This window comes from Passer domesticus, chromosome 3 (genome assembly GCF_036417665.1).
Source record: "Passer domesticus isolate bPasDom1 chromosome 3, bPasDom1.hap1, whole genome shotgun sequence".
Lineage (NCBI taxonomy): Eukaryota > Metazoa > Chordata > Aves > Passeriformes > Passeridae > Passer > Passer domesticus.
The window spans coordinates 14778838-14802524 of NC_087476.1; the positions used below are offsets into that span (position 1 = coordinate 14778838).

Below are 23687 nucleotides of genomic sequence, written 5' to 3' on the forward strand. Positions count from 1 at the left end.
TGGTATAGAGTGAAAATTCATAAGCAGGAGGAGGGAGGAATTGCACATTAATCCGGTGTCGTGGTGCACCAGCAGTCTCTGCCTAGAAGTGTCTGCGTTTCGAGTTGCAGTGGGACGTGCAAGTAACAGTTGTTGAGATCATCCACCTTTTGCTTTGCAGTACAGGGTTATAGTTGAGCTGGACTCTGGGCACGGTCTTCACTGCTGGTATTGCTCAGAAACAGCCATAACTATAAAATACAGCTCTGTAGTCTGCATGAGGCTCAGCCACTGCTTTGGGTATCTGCACAGGGAAGACCTCATTGGCTTGTTATAGAATGTCTTTCTCTGGGAACTCAGGGCACCTGTGATTTTGAAATCAGGGCTGTCCTCTTGGCAGAAGACTGTACTCTTAGAGTTGACTTTTTTTTTTCTTTCACCTGGACCCTACTCAGCCTGTGCTGTCTGCCTGAAAGGCTTCCCATTTGTCTGTGCTGTCACATGGGAGGTGCTGGCATCCCCTACTCTTGCTTTGTAAGCCTACTGGATTGCTTTTCATGGAATTATTAAGGCTGGAAAAGACCCTTAAAACCATCAAGTCCAACCAATAACCTAACATTAAAAAACAATAAACTTCCATTTTCAGTTTGTTTCCCCCCACATTATTCACATGGATGTAATGTGGGGAATTCTGGAAACAAATTACAAATAATGAATCATATTCTGTGTTGATGTACATGTACTGGTGAATGACCTGAAAGTCATCTATTTTGCTGGCTCAACAAACAACTTCAAGGCACATGGTTCTTCCACTTGTTGATACTGGGAAGAACTCAGATAAGAGGTTGTCAAATCTGGTTCAGTTTATGATGCTTTATGGACTGTTTTTTCACATATGCATGTAGGAGTACCTGCAAAGAGAACCAACACAGTCCTTTTACTAAAGAAATTTTTGTACAAACATTGTAAAAGTCTAGAACTAGTTCCAGAATTTTGACACTAGTTCTAGAATTCTAGCACTAGTTGGTGTTAGTAGGATTTTAGACTTTCACAGGAAAGATAATTTTTGAAATAAATGGCTTCAGTTTCTCCAACATTATCAATCAATGGTGTAGCTAGGGAGTTACATTTCCATTTGATTAATTTGATTTCTTTTTAAAAGAATTTAGTACCTAATTTACCATGTATTTTAGTAGTTATGGGAATTAAAGTCAGTGCAGAAACATTGGTTTATAATTGAAATTAAGCCATTCAGACTGAAAAAGCCATAATTTTAACTGCTCCTTTCTTCCTTTTGCCCAAGTCTAAGTGATAATATTCAGAACTCCTTTCAAAATGTGTTTGGAATGATATTTGACATTTTCCTCTGTAATCCTTTTCTATAGTTTCATCTTTTTAACTATTGACTACCTTTCTTGTCTGCATTATGTCTGCTAAAACTCTGACCTTTTTTTTCTGGTCATTTGAATACTAACTTTAATACTAACTTGGATTTTCAGTATCATGATTTATTGTAGAAACATGTTTGTGGATTTTCATTCTTCCAAATCCTTTGCATGAGCAAATGTGAGCTTGTTTTCATGCCAAACTTTCATCACTATTTGATGATTAATAATAGGTCTCAAATATCTTCTAATTTGATGACTGCATATTTCTTAGCCTAACACTTCTTTGCCTGTCCTTTGTAGGAGAAGTTTTATGGTGCTGCTATTAGGCAAATACAATCATATGTACTTTGCCAACAGGTTTCCATGACAGGTTTGCTATTCAGATGTATTGAAGTGGGATCAAACAGAATAGTAGGGATTAGCTGCATGGTAATGAATTTGCACAGATAGTTGTTGTTGTGGTAACTGTAATTCAGTGTTTCTGAAAAGTACATGTAAACATGGGCGATTTGAGCACATAATGAAGTTAGGTATATGCTTTCGAAGAACTGAAATTATATTTTCAGATCAATGAGTCAGCATAAAGGATTACTGCTTCTAGGAGTTCTATTTCGGTATGTAACTGAAGTATTTCCACTGAGAGTGATGGCATTCTGAGTGAAGAGATGGGTTAAATATAGAATTGCATACTGTGTAGTGGAGGGTGATACCAAAATTTAGAAATAAGTATTACAAGGTAAGCTGCATGGTGGGTCATTGCACCTCTAAATGATGAAAATTAAAATGGGATTTTCTTATCTTTCACCTGTGTACCTCCATTGTGGTTTGTGTACAGGAAGTTAGGAACCGGGAACTTTCTTGAAGAGTAAAGGTGCATATCAACTTCAAAATGTGGTGGGTTTGGATGAGATTTTTTCTTGAGAGCTTAGAGACTTGTATGTCCATCTGAAAATCACATTACTCATGGATAAAAGGACAAGTGTGCATATGTAGAGCAAAATCTTTGATTTTACTTCATCCATAATGAACAGAAGAGTGAGTTTACAATAGCTCAGGAATAACATCTTTACTGTGAAAAAAGTATATTTGCTCTAATTTCAGAATTTTGCGATAATGCTTCTGTTAGTAGAGATAAGTCTTTTTTTGAATTGGATTTGAAAATAATAATTTCCTAGGTTGGTGTAACTGTGCAAATAACACTAAATTCAGATACTGAGAATTGAGATGTCTGAGAAAAAAAGACACTAGAGTTCTCTTAAAGATAAATCTTATATTTGAAGTAGGGATATAACTTAAAATAATTTTCACTCTTAGCAGTAAGAGTCTAAGGAACTTCATTATGATTTTAAGTCTCTTCTAAAAGGACTACAGTTTTCTTTGCCACTTTGATGTGATTCCTTTTCACAAATGCAAACAAAAAAGATCTTGTATACATACGCACACTGAATTGTTTGATTTGCACCTACAGCTGGAACATTGGAAGAGGAATGTTCTGGGACCTCGTTATGCAAATTCCAGACCAAGTGTCCCACTTTATTTCAGAGTTACTATCTAGAGTATTACCAAAACAAATGGCCTTTTTAAACTAGAATGAGGTTTAACCAGCTGTAAAATTGATAATCAGTCATGGTATTTCAGAAACTGCAGTGCGAGTGGTTTTTACATTGTCTCTGCAGTAATGGAAGTCAAGTTCCTAGAACATTGAATGTACCTGAAAGTAGTTTTTAAGCTACCCAAGAGAAATTTTAAACTTAATTCTATTGGTTTTGTTTTCACTGAGAAAGAGGTGAACTTGTGTCCAAGAAAGAGTGCACAAAGTATTGCACAGCCACCCATTCCATGCTGGATTATCATGTTGAAAGGGAAGTGAGATAAGGTTGGGCAGTCGACCTTTGTTCTATTTTATCCTCTAAGTTTTGATTTTTTTTTTTCTCTTCTAATATGTCTGTATGTGTATGCAGTTGTACTGCCACTCCCAAGATGAAAAAGTCGGCTTAAAATAGATGCAGTATGACTTTGAAACATTGGTTAATAGTCTTTTTGTTGTATAGTTCAAAGATGAGAAAAATTGTTTTATTGCACAGGGCTGATACTAAGTTCTCTCAAATGTTTTCTGCCAGCTCATAGCTGCTTTGTAGCAGTAGCCCTTGATTTGGCTGTTGCTGGAGCTGGCATCTGAATCCAGCCTCTGTTTTCTCACATTTCACAGAATTATTTAGATTGGAAAAGACCTCCAAGATTGTCAGAGTCCAACCTTTGACCAATCACCACCTCATCAACAAATTATTCCTCCAGCCCCAAATTTCAAGGCTTCTCTTGCAGGTTGGAAGGACGACAGGCAAGATACAATGTACTGCTGGTTTCACAATGGTTTATCTTCGTCTCTGTTGTTGAAGCTCTTCTGTTTTTCCATGTGTACTTCTGAGTTTGGCATGATGTTCTCTTTTGTCAAAGCATGTAATATGTAGGCTGAAAGAAACTTTTCTTGCTTCCATGTAATTATTTGTAGGGATTAAAGCAGTTTGTGTGAGCATGAAAAGAGTTTTGATCACTAGATTGAATTAGGAGTTTTTCTAGCCTAACGATGCTGTTCCCAGCAGTAGTCAGTAGCTCAGAAGTGCCTAGGACAAAGTGCAGAAGGACTCTGCCTGTTCAATTCCACTCTCCCAGCTTGGGGAGACCAGGCAACTCAGGGAATCTCTGAGGTGGATGTGGTGGTTTTCTGTCTCACAGCCCTTGCCAGCTTTATCTCCCTTGAATCGAATAGCCTTCAGCCCAATGTAAACTCCTTGGCAGCCGAAACATCCCGTGGCAATAAGTTCTATGATGTGAATAAACCCTTCCCTTCTGTTTTAAGTGTCTTGCATGCTGGCTTCATTTGCCTTCCATCTTCCTGTTAATGGGGATCCAGCTAGCCAGGAAGTCTGAGTCACCACATACGTAGGAGACCAGGTTCCAACTGAATGCCTGTGATACTGTCTGATGTTGTCTCTGCTTATTTCAATTTGTGCTTATCCATCAGGCGTCTCTTATCTTAGATTTGACTGCAATACAAAACAAAACAGAGTCATGATCTTCCACAGACAGGCCTCGGTCCATGATCGATGACACTGTGATAATACAATTCACGATGAAATATTGTTTCACAAAATATCCTGTCAGCTCTTCTAACAGCAATGTCTAGCCAAATAATTTGTGGTATTTCTGGAGATGCACAAGGCACCCTGTCAGTAATTGAGCTCTGGTTGAAGTTATTTCCAGAATTGAATACAAATACCCATCATAGGATCATTTAGCATGCAAGGGACCTGTGGAGGTTTTCTGGCCCATTAGATGATGTTTAAAAATTTTGCTTGGAAAACATCTAAACATGGAGATGCCATATCCTCTCTGGGCAACTTGTTCCAACATCTGACAGTGATGAAGGAAATATCTATCTAAATGTTTCTATATACCAATTTCAGTTTCCATATGGCAACCTGTGTCTGTTGCCTCCTGTCGTACTCTGCCACAGGGCCCACTGCTGACCTCTGACCAGGTTTTTGTTCACCAGGACCCTCAGATCCTTTTCCTCAAAACCAGTCAGCAAGTGCCAGCATCTCCTGGTGTGTGGTGGTATTCCATCCCACACATGGGAGTCTGTGTGTGTCACTGAACAGCAGTGCTGAACTGAACTGCTCCTCTCAGCCCATTTTCCCCAGCCTTTCTGGGTCCCTCTGAATAGCAGTTCTGTCCTCCAGTGTATCAGCCACTGCCCCAGTTGTGTTATCCATCAGGTTGCTGAAGGTACACTGTGTCCTAGCTTTTGGGTCATTAGTAAAAACAAACAGTATTGGTCCCAGTATCACTCCCATTATTAGTCCCTGGGGAATGCCAGTGGTTACCAGGTGCCAAGTTGGACTTGATTCTGCTGATCACAGTGATACTTTGAGCCGGATGGTCCAGCCAGGTTTCCACCCAACTGATTGTTTGCGTACCCAAGTGGCCCATACAATTCCTGCAGGAATCTGTGTTGAATACCTTGCTGAAATCTAGATAAACAAAATAAACAACACTGCTCACTCCTTTGGCACTGAAAAAGTCATCTCCTTAGAGAAGACAAGTTGATTATGTACAATTTACTTCTGATCAATTTATTTAGTTATCTTATTCTGCATTTAAATGATAATCGTGTCCAGGGGCCTAAATTTAATTGGAATTTTGGCCTGTTTTTCTGCAGGTCCTCCTTGTTGAACATGGGTAGAAAACTTGTTCTTTTCTACTTAACAGGAGACTCCCCCAGTTGTTGTGACCTCTCAGAGGTAGAGAGCAGCCTCGTAGTGGTTTTGGCCAACTCCTTCACACCCCTCAGATGGATGCCTGAGGTAGAGCTCTGTATGTCCCAGGGGACAGCAGCAAAAAAGGCATGAAGTGCCCATCTTCTGTCCCCAGGTCTCCTGCTTTACCAAGACAGCGTGCCCCCATTTACTTTCTTCAGTTGCTGATTTTTTTTGTAGAAGCTTTTGTTCTTGTCTTTCATACCCTTTACCCAGGACCTGAGCCTGTCTTTGTGTGTGAGTGTGCATGTATGTGTGTATATTCTGGTTTTCTAGGGACAGACACACTAAATGCTTTTCAGTTTAAGAGAAACAGCTTTAATCATAGTCATTCTGTGTCATGCTCCAAGTCATGCTCTTTTATGCACAGCACAGGATTTTTTACACTATCCAAAGTGAGATAATGTGTTCATTTTATTATGGTCATACATGACATTTGAATATCTCACAGATACAAAAGTGAGGTGCTGTGTACAAGCACAAGTGTTTATTGCTTGTATTTATCTCTTCAAGCTGCAATAGTTTGGAATTTTTTCTTGTGTGTCTTAGTATTATGTAATGTTTATTTTTAAATACAGTTCCTTCTGATATAACTTGTAATTAGCACTAAAAGCTTCTGCAAACTGATTCATAAGGCAGAGGATATAACGACACCCACTGAGTGGAATTTATGGCTAGATAAACAGATCAGAAATCAAGAGCTGTTATTTTTTTGAGTTTGTGATAGAAATTTTAAATTTTGTAATGAATTCACATGCTAGCAGCTTCTACAACAAGCTTCTGCAGTTGCCTTGATGTCTTTTAAACTTTACATTAACTAGATTTTAGTGACTAAAGAAATAAAAGTTCTTCCATGACTGAACTAATTTCTTGTTAAAGTAGTTGAAAAAATCCTTCAGAAAAAATTTTTTGCTCTCTTCTGTGGTCCTTTGCATTACCTCTCTTCAGTGAGAGAAGCCCAAAGATCTTGATAAAGGCTACCCACAGCTTTGGGGAGCAGTTGTTTGCAATGTGAAGGTCTTAACTAATCTTGTGGAAGAAATAGCTACTTGATATAGATTTGTGCACAGGACCAACTTCTCGCTCAGAAACTTGGAAATGAGTAGTTTTAGCAGCAGATTGCAATGGGCATTCATTTCACCAGGCTTACTGAAGTAGTCTTGCAAACTGCAGATAGCAAGTTCCTGTCAACACTTCTTTTCTACTGCTTTACTTCATACTTTTTTGCAGTAAAGAAATTCCTTATTCAAGGACTGTCTTTATCTTTACAAGAACAGAAGTTCTTGGACTCACTGATACAAAAACTGATTTTAATGTTTCTAATCTGCCATATGCTCAGGTTAAAAGTAAAAGCATCATGGAATAACTCAGCTTTGAAGATGTCCAGAGGTCATCTAGGTTCAACCCCTGCTCAAAGTGGCTGCTTGATGTCTGTCCTGAGTGTGAATCCAGTCTGTTTTATACAGGACAGCCAGTTATGTGGCATGACAGGGTTTGTTTTTCTCGATGTTTTTGGGGGGAGTTTTCAAATACTTTTAGTTGGGCTTGTCAAGAGAGACAAACTCTGTTACAGTCCTAGAGGCTCAGGCTATTGACATGTTAAATATTTTTTTTGTTGTTGAAGTTGATGAGAAAACTTCAGGTTTTGATAATACCTCATCATCATGGATTTTACAAATGATGGAACTATTACTTTAGTCAGTCCCTAGAAGAATGTATACAGAGTTCTATCAGAAAACATCCAGAAAAATTCCTGTTCTGCTTTAAAATCTAGAATATTCCATTAGAAGTCCTGACACAGGAATTAAAATGGAAGTGTTATTTATGTTATTTTATATATTTAAACATTTAAAATATTTATGTATTTTAACATATGTGCATGTAGGTTTTTCCATACTGCATCCAAATTCTGTACTCCAGAGTTAGATGTGATTTTGATTACCTCAGTTTTATTAATCACTTTAACTGGAAATCTGGGCTCATGGAAATATGGTGGAGTACAGCACTTACATTTCAGAAATATGTGGTGCAGCTGATAAGAATATGCTGCTGACATCAAATTTGAAGTTAGGCAGGAAGTAACATGATGGGCAGGCCATTTTTTATTTGGTTAGAAGTGTTTTAAAGAGTGATTTTAAAAAGTAGCTGGTATTTTTAGTACAGGGAAATTTTATAATAATTTGTTCTGAATCAGTGACTATAAAAAAAACACAAGTCCTTTTATAATTTCTAATTAATCATGCTTTTAAGGGAGGAGGGTGCTAGGCTTTTTCTTTTTTTTTTTTTCAAACCATGTTGTTTGCAGCTTCTGTTACTGTAATAGAGGTAGTTACAATTTTTGTTGTTTACCCTAATAAGTATTGTTTTTATTGAGTAGATTATGTACTTGCATCTTATTTATCCATGACTGCTAAACAGATTAGTAAAAATAGATTATATAATACAACCATCAGCATTACGTGGAGGAATATATAGGAAATTAATTTATCTGAAAACAAATTCACAGTGCAATTGAAGGGTGAATGATTCTGATGGTATAACCTGCAATGGATAATTGCTGACAGTAGCTTCACAGACTGAACTGTCTGAGGTTACAAAAAGATAAATAGAATAGTTTTCATGATGGACAAGTGGGATTCTTAGTTAATACGGAACAAGGATGACCTTGTGGTCAAAACATGATTTTAAGGATAGGCTGTGTGTACCTGTCTCTGTCCTCAAGCACAGATGAGCCTCCTGACCTTTTGTCTGTGTTCCTGACGTTACCTCTTAGTCCAACAGCTATAGCCTTTGGATGCCCTTTTTGAGAAAAGAGGAATGAATAAAAGGCTGTGTGTTGCATTTGGATTTTCTTGAAACAGTAGGCAATTCAGTTTTTTCAGGATGAGAGAAACAATTCCAGGCATAGGTTTATTTTTTGTGCATTTGTAGATAGTTGTTTTGCCAGTTCTAGTCCGTGTACTGTTTAGCTTGATTGCTTGGGCAAACTCCATCTGAGCTGGTGCATAAATGACTGCAGGAAAGTGACAGTCAAAATTACCAACCCGCTCTTGCTCTCTTGTTAAGGAGCAAAGATTGCTAATAAAGGCCTTGGAGATTTCCAATGAATAGGAAATTATCTCTGATGTCATTTTAACAGGTTTGTTGTTCTGGGCTTTGGTGCACATTAATATTTTGAAAGCAGTGTGAATTCTAAAATCAAAAGTAGCTAAAGAACCTGGAAATGTACAGTGACTTCAGATGAAAGCAGGGTATGCTGAACTACTGAATTTTCCATGGCTACAGTGATAATCAGCAACACATGCAAGACCAGTTTTATTTTATTAAAGCTTAAAGAGAAAACAGCAACCACCAATTTGGAGAAAAAAAAAAGTGCATTTTTGTAATGGTTAAGTTTTTGGGGTTTTTTAAGTGAATAATGTTAAATGAATAATGTTAATCTTCAGAGCTTCTGGTTTCCTCCTGCTTTCAGTCCGTTTTCTTTGGTTTGATTTACTGCTTTTGTGTGTTTCTTACAGTAATTTGTGAAGATATTTTAGGTAGGCTTGGAAGGAATTTTAGAGATCACTACTAAAGGTTCCACAGCTGGACCTAGTGTAATAAATATTTCTCTAGCTTGTGAATCTCTTGTGAAGGCGATTTCTCAACTCCCTTGAGGAGCTGCATTATGTCAGTTTATCACTACTGCTATTTAGAACTTTTTTCCCTAATCTGTGACCTCACCTTTGTGCCTAATTCAGCTAATATTTTATGCTCTTTTGGGGAATGTGGGGAATTGTCTATCATCAGCATCGCTCATAACAGCTTTTTATGTTCTGAGAGAACTTGTCTCCTTAGGCAAACCTTTTTAAAGACTAAAGTCTCTGGTCCTGACAGCCTATTTTAGCACAAATTGCTTATCATTTCCCTGCTCTTGTTAACTTCCCTTCAGTTTTTTCCAGCTTGTCTTTTGTGGTCCTCTGAACAGGGATTCACAGAACTGGACACAGTGTTGTGGCTTGGGCTGTACCAATAGCAGCAAATGATTTCTGATCTTTATTTACAAAAGAATCTTAGTTTTTCATGAGGTCTTATCCAGTGCACCTCCTGTTTATGCACCTTAAACTGGACTTCTAGTCTGCTATAACTACATGTCATTTTCCATTATCTTCCTGCTTGGTCATTATTTCAATTTTTATATTCTGTGCATTTAGCTGCTTTCAAAAACATATGTTAGTGGAGATCCCCCACCCCCCTTTTGTATTTTGAGTTGCATCTGACTGTATTTTTTTCAGGGTTTTTTTTCCTTCTTTTTAAGGTAATTTCAAATGCAGTAAAAAGCCTTGCTTAAAACTCCAAGCTTGGTATCATTTGCTGAATTTATTTATTTTAGTTTTAGTTTTAATAGATCTGTTTCTGATTTTGTTGCTTTATTGTGGTAATGAAAATACTCTGTAGAACTGAAACAGGAAAAACCCAAGGGAATTTCTTTTTGACACACTTTTCCAAGTCCTGACGATTACCAAACTCCTAATAATTATCTTCTGGACCTTTTCTCCATGATTTCCTATACCATATTTTTTTACTTTGCCAGTGTTAATATTGAGTCCTGCATTTTTTTCCTGTGTTAAGATGATTTGCTTTATTGATTACTCCCTATAATCTGCTAGAAATCTTTTCTATGCTACTGTTTTATCTTTGAGAAGAACACAAAAAACCTTAAACTCTGGGTCTCACATATTAGTCTTCTAGGTGTTTACAAGATGATTAATGTCTTGTTCTAACTAGTTTGGAAAACCCTATGCATTTTAATGATAGTGCTTTGATTTACCCTTTTCAGTTCTGCTGACCTCTCCTGTTCTCCTGAGTTTTCAATGTAAATTGATTGGCACAGTCTCATTAAATACTGTGAGTGAATTTCAGTGTATCTTGTCCTCAGCACATTTCTTCATGTATATAATGATTTTCTTTAGGATTTGTTTTCATTCTTATCCCAGAAATCATGGAAAACTTAAACCTTCTGTGCAGTCTTTTTTTTTTTTTTTTTGTAACTCTTAATGGATTTTTTTGATAATTCTTAATATAAAGTATCTTCCATTGTTTTCTCTTGTCTCTTGTAAACTACAACTGATCATACCCCTTTGCCTTCATGATCATGATTTACATGGTTCTACTGTTCCATAGTGGTGTTCCTTAACATCTGTCTTGTTGCATCTTGAACAATTTTGTGACTATACTTTGTAAGTATTTAGAAGGAAGCTGGTTTTGGGCTGTTACCATCCTATTGTTATCATTACACTTTCAAATAGCAGGGGAAAATGTATAAAACTCTTAAAATATGCACATAAGATGCAGCACATCAGAGGACGTGTCTTGAGGAGTATTGCTTGTATGATGAAGAAAAATTTGCCTGTATTCACTAGTAGACAACATTAAAACCATTTCAGTATTTGTTTACCTTCATGTACAGAAATCAGATTGTAAGTAAAGCCTGTTGTTAAGTATTTACATACTCGTTTGTGGACAGTAGCTGCTTTTAGATTTCTAAACTGTACATACTCAATGCTGTTTAAAAAATCTGTTAATTAATGTAAAACTGTTAAAGAACTAGAATAGCAAGACCTCCCAGCAGTAAATGTCAGCTGCATTATCATGGCCCAGATTATTCCTTCACATACTCATTACTAATGCTTAAATAAGAGAAAAGTGAATTGCAACATATCCTAGAGATGACTGAGCAGGGAAAAGGTTGTATTTGCCTTGCATATGACCTTTCGTTTGTTTTTCCTATTGTAGGCTCTTACTGAGCTGTTCACCTTGCATCCAAACGTGGCTTCTCTGTTATGGAAAGAATCAATTGCTCAGGAAAGACAAGAGTTCTTTAAGGGTCCCATTGGCATATGGAAGAACATAGTGGAGGTTTAGTCCTGGGAAGAGTCATTAGATGCTCACTTTCTGTGTTCGTAGATTTGGGTAGTTCTGCCTTTAAAAGCATTTAGGCCCAGTTAGAAAAATGCAATGTGACTTACTTTTTGCTGCAGCATATTTTATTAAATTTTATTTGGTGATTTTGAAAAGGAAAGGAATATTTAAATTTTTTAATAAATAATGGTATAGTGGATTTCTGTAGGATCTCATGGGTGTAGGTTGGATGGGAACCTTGAAAGATCATCTATTCCAGCTCCTTGTCTGTGGGCAGGGACATCTTTCACTAGATCAGGCTTTTTATATTTTCCAGTTATCGCGGGATTATGAATTGTTTTCTGAAGTAACTGATACCTTTTCTGTTCAGTCATGCACTATTTGGCCTTGTGTTTTATGTTTTTTACATCATGAAAGTGAGGGATAAATCAAAATAGCCAAAGCTGCTTTTGACAGCCAGTGGAGTTTACATGCACATCTCAATATTAGACAGGTTCAGACAGTTACTTTAACATCAGAAACTCTTATCAACAGAGAATGGTTTCATTTGGTGAAGGCTTCTGTGGGTTTGCCTGGAGCTAATATTTAACTCATTTCTGAGAAGCTACTAGTATTTTTCCCTGTCACTTACCCTTCTGTCAGAGAAGAGCATAAACATTTAGTTCACATATTTCATGAACTTTTCTTGCCTGTTTTTTTCTTGGTTCATTCAGGTCGGTAGAGAGTGCAAACTGCTTGCTGGGGAAGCCAAGCTCCATGTTGTCCACAGAGGGTGACTGCTGTCAGAGTGGCCAAGAGCTCTGCTCCTCATGTAGTAGGAGGGTGCTGCAAAATTATCAAGTTTGGTCTTTTCTCTTGGAAAACATTTCAGCATGCTTGCCATCGGCAAAAGGCTTTTGATGGGGGCAGATCTATCTTTGCCAGTGATGCCTATGCTTGGGAGCTGCTATTTTTGGCCTGTTAGCTCAGACTCTTTTGTAATAGCAGAAAGCGGAAGTGAGCAGTGAAATCCCTTTAATAGCATATTTCCTGGTTGAAGTGACTTATCTGGGAGGCCTAGACAGAGGAGACGTCATTTCCTGGATTACTTCTCTTCAGAAACTGTCTGTTTTACTGCATAATCTTTTGACCCTGCTTCTTAGTTGTAGTGAATTTTTCTGTTAAGTGATATAAACTAGGTCTTTCAATGAAAATGTAAAGCTTTAAGGAAAACTTTTGACAAAATGCTAGTGTGCAAGACAAGTTTTTCATAAATTACAAGTTCATATGAACTTGAAATCTCTACATTAAAATTTTGTTTTTAAAGCTTAAAATCTTGTCTTTGAAAGAGTATGATAATAAGATTTGTTCACAGGGCTAAAAAAATTTGACGCACTTTCTTTTTCTTGTGATGATTATACTTATCACCTCTCTTTGACACTAGCTGTATCTGGCTTTGTTCAAGAGTTAGGACACTTCCAAAGAACTAAAATAGTCAGTTGTGCTGTTCTCAAATTTCCTTTCTTTAATAACTACTTGTGAAAAGTGTTACCTGGAGTCCATGAAAAAGAGGCAAAAAGAGCTAATTAAAAATTAGCTGCAAATATGGCTCTGAGTTTGTATAGCCCACAAAAAATATTCTCAGTTTGTGTAGCACACAGAAAAGTCATGGAATCAGAATGACTTGGGAAAAAAGTGACATGTGAAATTATAATATACAGTTCAGCTTAAATTGGAAAATGTATGATTGGTTTGGACCTTGTAATCCAACTTCACTAAATTTTTTTTTGGGCTATAACTATTCTTTCCCCTGATGTTTTGCATAAAATAGAAGTCAAGCACATACATAAACCCATATATATGGGTTTCTTGGTCAACCACTAAAATATCTTCACAAGAAAAGCATTAAGACATCAGGTGACCCCACCTCTCTTCTCCGCCAAAATGGCAAGAACAAAAATATGCCTTCCTGATTTTTCTTAGCACAGACTGCTTTTACATCTCCCATAAAGTGTCTACCCAGTTGTTCATGACCGTGAGAGTATTTTCTCAATAGCAGTGAAAGAATAATGTTGGAGTTTGGTGTAGACTGCCATCTAATTGGAATTGATACTTCATTGAGCTAGGTGAAATTCTAAAAGGTGGCCCAGCTGTTCCTGTCAGGGCATTCAGCATGGTCCTTCTCTACATGTTGCAGGGTGAGGATCCATATTTCTGCAGACACACTGTGCTGCAGAATGAGATACCCTTTTTTGAAGGTGGTGTTTGCCAAATCAAGAGTAGTATGGATTCTCTTATGCTATTTTGCAGGAAGTCATCTCAAATTAGTACTTTCTGTTGGATTTGTCCAGATTATTGAGCATTAACTGCATTTCATGTAGTGAGTAATCCATAAGTATATAACAACTTTGTTACTTTGGTTTAGTTTTATTTCTTTATCTTCTTTATCTTTATCTTCTTTGAAAGTGTCATATAAATTAGGAATAGATAGTAAGTCTTCTGTCCCTCTGAAAGATGAGTATGATGTCCTGGTGCATCACTCCTTTCTCCTTAATTTGTCTTGCAGGAACTGTTATGGTCAAGGCTGAAATAATTCCTATATTCCCTGTTATTAAAGCAACTACTGTGCCTTCTTGACCAACTTTCTGTTTGCTTATTTACACTGTCTTTTACTTCTTTCTGGTAGGAAGTTCTAAAACTTGATGTGTAAGACTGTTACAACAGTTAAGGTTACATGGAGTCAAGAGTAAAATTCTGCCTTTTTTCTTTGCAGAAGTGGAAATATTATAGGTGCTACAGAATGTTTGAGATTGGCAAGGACCTCTTGATATTGTCTAGTCCAACACCCTGCTCACTGCAGGGTCTACCAAAGTAGGTTTCTCAGGACCATGCCATGTCAGATTTTGAATATCTCCACTGGTGGAGACTCCACAGCCTCTGTGGGCAATTTGTTCCAGTACTTGAGCACTCTCAGAAGGAAAAAAAGTGTGGTGTTCAAATAGAGTTTTGTATGTTTTACCTTATGTCCATTGTCTCTTGTCCTGTCAATGAGCAGTGCCTTTTCTTCTGTCCTTCCCATCAGCTGCTTACAGACACGAATGAGTTCTCCTGACCTGAGTCTTCTCAGGTTGCAGTCACAGTTCTTTGAATCTTTCCTCCTTGGAGAAATGTGTTAGTGCCTTAATCTTACTGGCCCTTTGCTGGACTCGCTTCAGTAGATCCCTGCCTTTGATGGTTTGGGAGACCAGGAGTGAGCACTGCACTCGAGGTGGGACCTCATCAGTGCAGAGTAGAAAGGAACCTGTTGTTCACCAGAACCTTCTGGTGCTTCTTTGCAAAGCTGCTCTCCTGCTTGTCAGGCCACAGCCTATGCCTGGTACCTGGGGTTTTGCTTCTCCAGCAGCAGGACTTGGCTTTTCCCCTCACTGACCTTTGTGAAAACTTTCTCTGTCCAAGGGAAGTGCCTGTGCAGGGGTGCGCTGCTCGTGACCAGCTCCGACTGGACTTTGTGCCACTGATCAGCCTTCTGGGCCCAGTCTTTCAACCAGCTTTTCATCATTTGTCTAACCCATACTCCATCAGTGTGTCTGTGACACCTCTAAGACACTTTCTTTCGTTAGGAGGCAAAAATAAATAAATAAATAAAATATCTTCATTTAGGAAATTGTCTTAACCGTTAATGTGGTTTGTGGTGTAAACTGATATTGCCACGAATGAGCTGGTCTTATTTTTATATGAGCTTATTTAGGACAAAGTGGCATTCAAAATGTATTTAGTAACCTTAGGTATTGCCTTTGAATCTCCAGATATGTTATAAAAATTAATATTATAATGATTTTAGTAATATTTGCAATAAATTAAACCTTCCCAGATATATTAATAAAAAATATAAAATCAGCAGGTTGTTAGCTATAGCCTCAGTTACGAAGAAGTCCAAAAAGCTGTCTAGTTCTGTTGGTTGCCTATTAATAAACATGATGCAGTCTCTGATTTAAATCTCTGTGATGCCCTGTCAAGGCTCAAAAACCTGAAAAAGCAGTCTCAGGATTTTGTTCTTAGGGCAATGAATAAAGCTGCCAGTTCAGGCTGAGCACTGGAGCTGCTGACAATGAATGGTGTATACTCCTCTTAGTATCTGAAACTAATTTTTAGTTTTATTTGTGCCTGTGTAACTGGAAAGGTCTCTGTGTTTGAAGAGTAATTTTCTAAAGTTTTTCCAGGTTGCAGAAAGATGGAATTGAGTAAAGTCTTGTAACAGGCATTTAAAATACTATTTTTAGTTTAGCTTTGGTGATCTCATCCCTTGCCATTTTAGAAGTCTCAATTGTTTTCTGCTGAGGCATTGATAATGGGTAGCAGAACGGCATGTGGAGTTCTGGCTTATCTTCTGTTGAGTCACTTAGAAAAGGTATTTTAGTGTTGTGAGCCTGAATTACATGGTGAATTGTCTTCTTAGGTTTAGGCCATGTCTTGCTTCCAAGAAAAATGTGTGGTTGGTTTTTGAGTGTCCAGAATGAGAAGATAGAGACTTTGATGAAAGCAATAATATGGATATACAAACATAAAGTCTTTGCAGGAAAAGTGTAACAGAAGTAAGAAAAGTGGATTGACTGAACTCAGTATCTTAAATCAGTGTTTAATGAGTAAGATTACTTACTGATTAAGATTAAAACTACTACTCCAGTTTAAGTCCCAGTGCCACTAATCAGTGGTAATATAGCTGTACTGTTTATAGAACTTGGAGCCAGTCAGTGTGTGTTGGCTCCTCTGCTGGTTTATAAACATACTTGACAGCTTGTTTGATTTGCCTACTAGGAATGTAATGCGTGCTTGAATAATGTATAATCAGTCTCAGTGCAGTAATTTTAAGTAAGTTGTTAATTAAGATTTTAGAATTCAATTAACTTGGTTTTATTTTTTTTTCAGGATGGCTTGAATTCTTTGGTCCTTGATCTGGATTATCCAGCGCTGAGGAAGAACAAGAACATTGATAATTTTTTAAATAGATGTAAGTTGCAAGTGGCTCTTAAACAATGACATTGTTGTGATCTCAGTCATAAGAAGTGGAGTGGTCAGAAATGCATTACTCATGGTTATTCTACTAATTATTATAAATCTGAGCTTCAGAAGGCTTTGGAGGACCATTTATTACACAAAGAAATTTCATTTCAGGGAGTTGTTATATTGTAAAAATATATTGGAAAATACCAGATTTTTCTTTTCCTAAATACAGCTGGAAAAACTCTTTAATGTTATTTTCTTATCTTACATACGTGTAGCTACATAACTTGCTAAGTATATCCTAGTTATTATTCTTCAGGAATTCATTACCATGAATGTCAGCATTGTTTATAAAGTATATATTTAATCTAACAGAGAAGTTTTCTGTGGGTTTTTAAAGATAAATTGTTGTACCTTAAAATCTGTTGGTTCATTTTTGGACCTTTGCATAAATGTTTGTGATTCTCCCCAAATTAACTGTAGACAGGATCTTGGAGTTTATTAAGCATATGATTCTACATCAGAATAGCTGTACTTTGTGGTTTTGAAGTGTTTTCTATTATTGTATATAAGCAGAACATTTTTTCTTGTAAAAATACCAGATTATTTTGTAAATTGCAGTGAGTAAGCCTTCTTGGAATAACTATGCTTTGTAGTGAGTTTATTTTGAGATATATATTTAAAAAAAAAAAAGAGCAAAAAACCCAACCTTTTCTATTGCATATGTTGAGGTTAGGTTTCTGCAGATGCAGTCTTATTAGCAACTCCTTTTAAATTCTTTACTGCTAAGACCTGTATGTGTCTGCTCTCTGTTGCCCTGGTACTCCTTGGAATATCCACTCACGGTCCTCACTTGAATAGTGGCAGGTGCAGTAATTTGTGGTGAGTTCTTTTTTTGGAATTCAATGCTTCTCCATCAGGTTTAGCAGAGCTCCTTAGATGGACATACAACTTTTACCGTTGCCAGTAAAATGTCATTTGGAGAAATCACTTAAAATACAGTAAATAAGAAAGAGCAGATTAGGACATAGAGGCATACCTTAGGATTATTTTCAGTTTGAGTTCAAAGGAATTCAAGCAGATATTTCTGAAAGAAAGCATTCTGAAAATGCTGTCTGTAACAGCATTTTAAGTATTTTTATTATTTGCAGCTGATTTTTGTATGTGTAAAGTGAGGGTAAACCCCTATGAAAATGACATAAATAACATTTATCAGCAAATTCTATAAGCTGGTCATATTTGCTTTTACATTACTGTTTTTGCAGTAGAACAAAGTTAGAAGCCTCTCTCTGATCAGAAGACCAGTGTCTTTTAACTATTAGAAATAGTAACTATGGGAAAACAGTTTAGCCTCAGGAACAGGCTGAGGTTTTGGTTGTTATTTGATTGGTTTTTGTTTGGTTGCTTGTTTGTTTTCTGCAGCCCCTGAACATTTTGGCTGGCTGTCTCCCTTTCTTTGAAGGCTGTTGCTCCTTCTCCTCTAGGTTCTCTGTCATTGTTGTAGTAAATATTTATAAGTATCTTATGTGACGTGGGGGCTACCAGCAATGTCAAACATGAAAATATACTTTTGTTCACAATTTTATTACTGCCTTTTTATTGTTAAATCAGCTGACAGTGTACTGTTGAAATAGCCAGATACTAGTTAAAAGAATTTTGAGATGTGTTACAAAAAAATTCACAGTAGCTAATATTGTTTTTAAGGGTGCACTTCATCCTTACCTGTTGAACTCTAAAATAGCATGCAACACCTGACTGTTTTGGTCAACATATCGTGTGACAGTGCATCTTCCTTAAGAATCACACATGTATCTTCTCTCCTGTTTCTGTACTGACTGGGAGAGAATAAAAATACTGCTGCATATCTTCTGAGATTCACACTTTGGGAAAAAATAAACTGTGAAATGAGAATTTTGTAAACATTTGAGGCTGGTAATGTTTTGATATTGCAAAAGAAAGAATCAGTCCTGCCGTAATGATTAATTTCAAAGTTTTTCCAGCACAGGTGGTTGTACAGTTTGTTATATACCACACAGGGGAACTGAGCATAATTAATGCAGAGAGTCAGGTTTCATTTTTTCTTTTGATTAAAACTAGTCAGGCAAAATAAAAGCAAAGACCAGTTTCTGATTTTCATTTCACTTCACTGGTACTTGTGCTAGCACAAAATGAGCCACTCAGGTACAGGAAAAAACAGGACAACAAATAGGTTCTTATTGACATTGCCATTTTATGCAGTTTAAAATTGGTAAATCAATAGCTCAGTCCTTCTTGGAAACTGTTCTGAGGGTAGCAAGTATCACTGGAAAGAGTGCGGCACGTGCTTGCTGAAGCCTCTTGCCACCTTGGGCTTGGAAGAAAAGTTGGGAACTGTATTGAGAATTTATGGAGCTGTAAGTTGTTGCCTTCTTAGGGTAAGGAACAATGAGTTCTTGTCTCTTGTGATTTTTCTCAGCATCTGAAGAACTGCCACAAATGCCTAGCTGAGAACTGCTGTCAAAAGCTTCTGACAAACTCTGTGAGCAGTCTGTGCCAGGGCCTGGAGCCTGCATCCCTCCCCAGGGCTTCCTGAGGCCAGCACGGAGAGGTGGCAGGGCCTCCTGGGAGTTACACTGTGCTGCACAGTGAGGCAGCTAAGCACAGTCACTGTGACTCTTCTCATCCACATTACACAGGTCTGCAGAAATTGTGGAGAACACTAAATAATCATCACGCTTTCAGTCAGTTTAATCAATTCTTAATTCTTCCACAATAACACTTTGAGAGATGAATTTTCTTTTTCCCACCACAATCCCAAAGGTTTGCATTCACCCTGCTTCCAACCTATGTCAAGTTATTACTATTCAGGTTAATGTTTTTTTAATTTTTTCTTTAATTTAAAAGTGAAATATCTAGCACTTCAGCTGAGACATTAATTTATGTTTGGCTCAACTCATAATTGCAAGCTGAAACTCAAATGTTTTAACTATTTCACAAAGGCAGTTTATTAATTGTCCATACCATAGGAGTTTGGTGTATTCTGTTTCTGTAACCACTTTTCCAAAGCAACCTGTTCACTTGTTTAATATGAAAGAAACTCTTTAATTGCCTGCTTTGCCTTACTATTTCTGATTTCTTACCACTTTCTTTAAGATAGTGAACCAAAGTGTAGCCTGTGTTTGTTATAAGAGGCACATTAAATATCTGACATAATACAACCATTCCTTTTCAGTCTTTTTGTTCCTTTTCTGTTGCTTTAATCAGCTGTTTGGGTTCTGATTTAAATGCTCTGGTTTTTAGCGTATTCATGGAACAGAAAAGTGTAATGCAATATTTAATTCCCAAAACAATGAGGAATCTCATTGCTCCTCTGAGAGCAAAAACTAATTTGCTTATTTTAGAAAAGGAAGATGAGTTTTTCAGCATGGGATTGGTCTAACAAATCTTTCTTGGTCTTTTCCCCTTCTGTGATCCAGGCAAAGACAATAGGTTGAGTAAATTCTTCCAAGTCAATTTTTGCTGCTGTCTAAGATTTGCCAAGTGTTAAATCATGTCTTAGTGGCTTGTGCCTTTTTTGGTGGTCTCCCATTCAGATGCAACTTAGTCTGAAATAGTTAAATAACAGGTTTAAGCAATAGTTGGAAACATTTAATCATTTATCATCTTATCATCATGAATAGAAGGGTAGGAAAAATGGATTTTGAGCAAGTCCAAATAGCAGCATAGAGAGGGGTACCATCAACAGGCCTTGTACAACCCAGAAGTTTTGACTCCCTAAATGGATTGGTAATTTTCTATGCATTATTTAGCATCACTCAACAGCTTGAAACTTGCTGATGTTATGTAGGATGGCAGACTTGCAGAGTGTAGTAGCAGTGGATGTATTTACAGTAGAAGGGACTTCTAGTAGAGATGTGGCACCTGTGCACCAGTTTTTCTAGACTCCCTGAATAAAGTTCCTTTGGCCATTTTCCTCTCCAAGAAGACACTGCTTACTTGGAAGATTAATGTATTGCAAAATCAACAGTTCTGGTTCCTTCTGTTGCGTTTGTTATGTCATTTGAAGTTTCTGAATCCTGCCCATGTGTGTGGTTACCGACAGGAAGCGGTGTTACCCGGTGTGGTGGGAGTGCCTCCCAGGGCTGCAGCTCTGTGTGTGCTCTGGGCTTCCTGTCTGCAGCACTCATGAAATGTCAGATGCCATTTGCTATCTTGGAAATTTAGTGCACTGTAGAACTTCCACTGAGTTAAGGAGCTAATTGCTCCTCTGGTTTTCTCTTGGCTTCTCTAAGGCAGCTCCCTGCCAGGTCTTCACAGTCGCCTTAGCAGGCTGGGCTCCAGTTCTGTTCTTAATGATATTGTTCTGGTAGGAGTAGGGATGGGAGAGGTATCAAATAACCAACTTTCCCAAGCAGAGCATGGAAGCCACAGTGTGTAAGACAGAATGTCTTAGATGTATAAACAAGTTATATGTCAGTGTCATTAACCACATTCCCTTTTGGGTACTTGTTAGATACAAAGCAATTCAGCCCTGCCATCAGGCTTATTTTCATTACATTAGGGATGTGTTCTCTGTAAGCCAGAGTGGGCTGCTGCTTTCTGTTTCCTTATGTTCTGCTCTTTTCCATCTATGCAAGAGAAGATAGTTCTCATGTTCCCCTTTTATTTCTCTGTGGGAGGAAGCATTACCCTTTCTGGAGCTGTGCCTTTTAGTTCCTCCTGATTCTGCAAGGTCTCCAGCACCATCTTCTTCTTCTTCTTCACACACCTTTGACCAGACACTATGGACGCACCCGTAATTATTTCGGTCTTTCTGTTGTGCTTTCTGTTTGGTTTTGTTCAGCTGTGATATTGCAGCACTTCCTGTCTGTACTTCAGTTTAACTTCTGGATGGACTTCTGCCTAGGGCAGCAACTTTTGACTTAACATACTTCAAAGCAGCACTCATTGACTGACTGTGATCTGTGGGGTAAAATTGCACTCCCTTGAAATTTTATTCATCATATATACACTCCCCAGAACTGCTTGATATGCATTTTTTTTAGAAAAAATAGCCTGCATATTAACTTTTTTTTTTACCTTAAAAGGCAGAAAAGTTTGGGTTTCTCCTTCCTTCCCATCCCCCTTTACTGTCCTAGACAGGTATTTTTTCAATTTTCACAAGCATTTGCAACCTTCAGCCACATTCTCGCTGCCAGCTGTCAGTGACTGATCCAAACACTCTGCCCTTTCAGAAAGTGAAACTTAATTTGTTTAAAAGTTATAGTGCCATTTTCAAATAGTAAATCAAAAGTTGTCTTTAAAGACTCTTTGTATCTAACATTCCTGGTCCTTCCTGTGTTAATGAAGTAAACTGAGTCATAGGTGATGGTATTCTCATGTTTTAGGACTTTTACTTAAATGTCACAATATTTCTATAAGATTCCATTGCATCCTGGGGCTGGGGTGTCCATCTAATGCTTTCCTTGAACATAACATTGTCCTGCTGGGCTTTGTGCTGCTGCAAATTCATGAGATGTGCAAACAGATACCAAAACTTTCAAACTCATCTGTGTGAAATCTGAAAGTTCAGACCACTATAAGGCAGCTATTGGAAAGGTCTCCTGCAACCTGACTTAGATCACATTATGTGATATGTGAACTAAATCTTATGATCCAGTATGTTGCAATTATGTTGTGGCTTCAGGCTTAATCAAAGCTTGTCTTTTTGCACCCCAATTTTTTCATTCTATGCATTGATTATCTGTTCCATATCCATAAGATTTTATGCCAAAATAGACAACCCATCTGTGTTACAGATACCTTCACTACATTTGCATCCCTATGTGATATTATTATTAACTGAGATTATTAAATGTTAAAGGAGTTAGGAGTAGTGACCTGATTGCTCTCTAAAGAGGGGAAAAGTGGAGAGGGAGATGCTGAGCTCTGCTTCCGGGGATGCAGTGACAGGACATACGGGAATGGTCCAAAGCTGCACCAGAGGAGGTTCACTGTGAGGGTGGTCAGACACTGGAACAGGCTTCCTTGAGAGACAATCAATGTCCCAAGCTTGTCAGTGTTTAAGAGGCATTTAACAACTTTTAACTGTTCCATTCCATTCCATTCCATTCCATTCCATTCCATTCCATTCATCTTTTAGCAAAGCAAGTAGTATTTTCCATTCTCAGCATTTCCCAGGGATGATAAAACTAGTAACTCCTCAGTTGGTTGTTTCATATATTTTTGGGTTTTTCATTGCTTGTTTGCATTATTTAATGCTTGAAGAGTTTCACTGGAGCTGTAGTAATTTTGTTTATGGTTTCTACCTTATGCAGAAGTATTCCTGTGAGTTTCTTCTCAGATATTGAGCTGCGTAAAACTGCACACTGCTTTTTCACGTTTTTAGATCCCTGCTCATTTCACATATTTGAAAACATTGAAATATGTCAGAAACATTTAAAATAAACTCATGTCATTCCCATGTCTAATGAGATGTAACATTATATTCAAACATGTAACTGCACATTCTCTGTCACTTGAAGTTTGCTGATATTCTCTCTCTACTGCTGCTTCCTGTGAGTTTGTATTTATCTTCCTTGTCTAGTGCCAGGCCTTGTGATCTGCGGTTCCAAACACAGCATTCCCTTTGCAATCTGCAAAATTAATTAACACTATTAACAAAAATAATAAACTTGGTGTGGGTGAAGAACTGTTGCTTTCCTGTGCTCTTGCTCTAGGCTTTCATGATTCTGTATGGAAACAACATCATCATTCTCTCAACTCTTCTTTCTGTTGACATACTGGATAACTTTGGTCTTACAAGTACACTGAATGTAGCAGATTTGTTTACTTTTTGAGATTTTAATTGCCTCTGTCCTTACAACTTTACTAGCAGATCATTCTCTCATTGTAACATTAATCTCTCCCCTTCCATGTCACATCCAGTCTTTTCCTCAGAAGAAACATACAGTTTTGTTTTTGTGTTCCACAGGTTAGGAAGGATCTTTGGAGGTCAGCTGGTCTAACTCTCTGCTTAAAGTCAAGCCACTTCTGATGTTATATCAGATTGTTTAGGTTCTGTGCAGTTGAATTTTGAGAATTTCCAAAGATGGAGTTTTTTAGCTACACTTGACAGTCTGCACCTTTCCCCCATTCTTACTAT

General features: G+C 37.5%; 1 protein-coding gene across 3 annotated transcripts in view; it reads left to right on the top strand.

Moving 5' to 3' along the window:
* Positions 1-23687, top strand: part of ROCK2 (Rho associated coiled-coil containing protein kinase 2) — a 103356-nt gene that overhangs the window by 23905 nt on the left and 55764 nt on the right. For all 3 annotated transcript variants that reach the window (XM_064411939.1, XM_064411937.1, XM_064411938.1), the window contains exon 2: positions 16490-16571. In XM_064411939.1, the coding sequence (XP_064268009.1) occupies positions 16490-16571 (82 nt within the window). The remainder of the gene's footprint in view (positions 1-16489; positions 16572-23687) is intronic.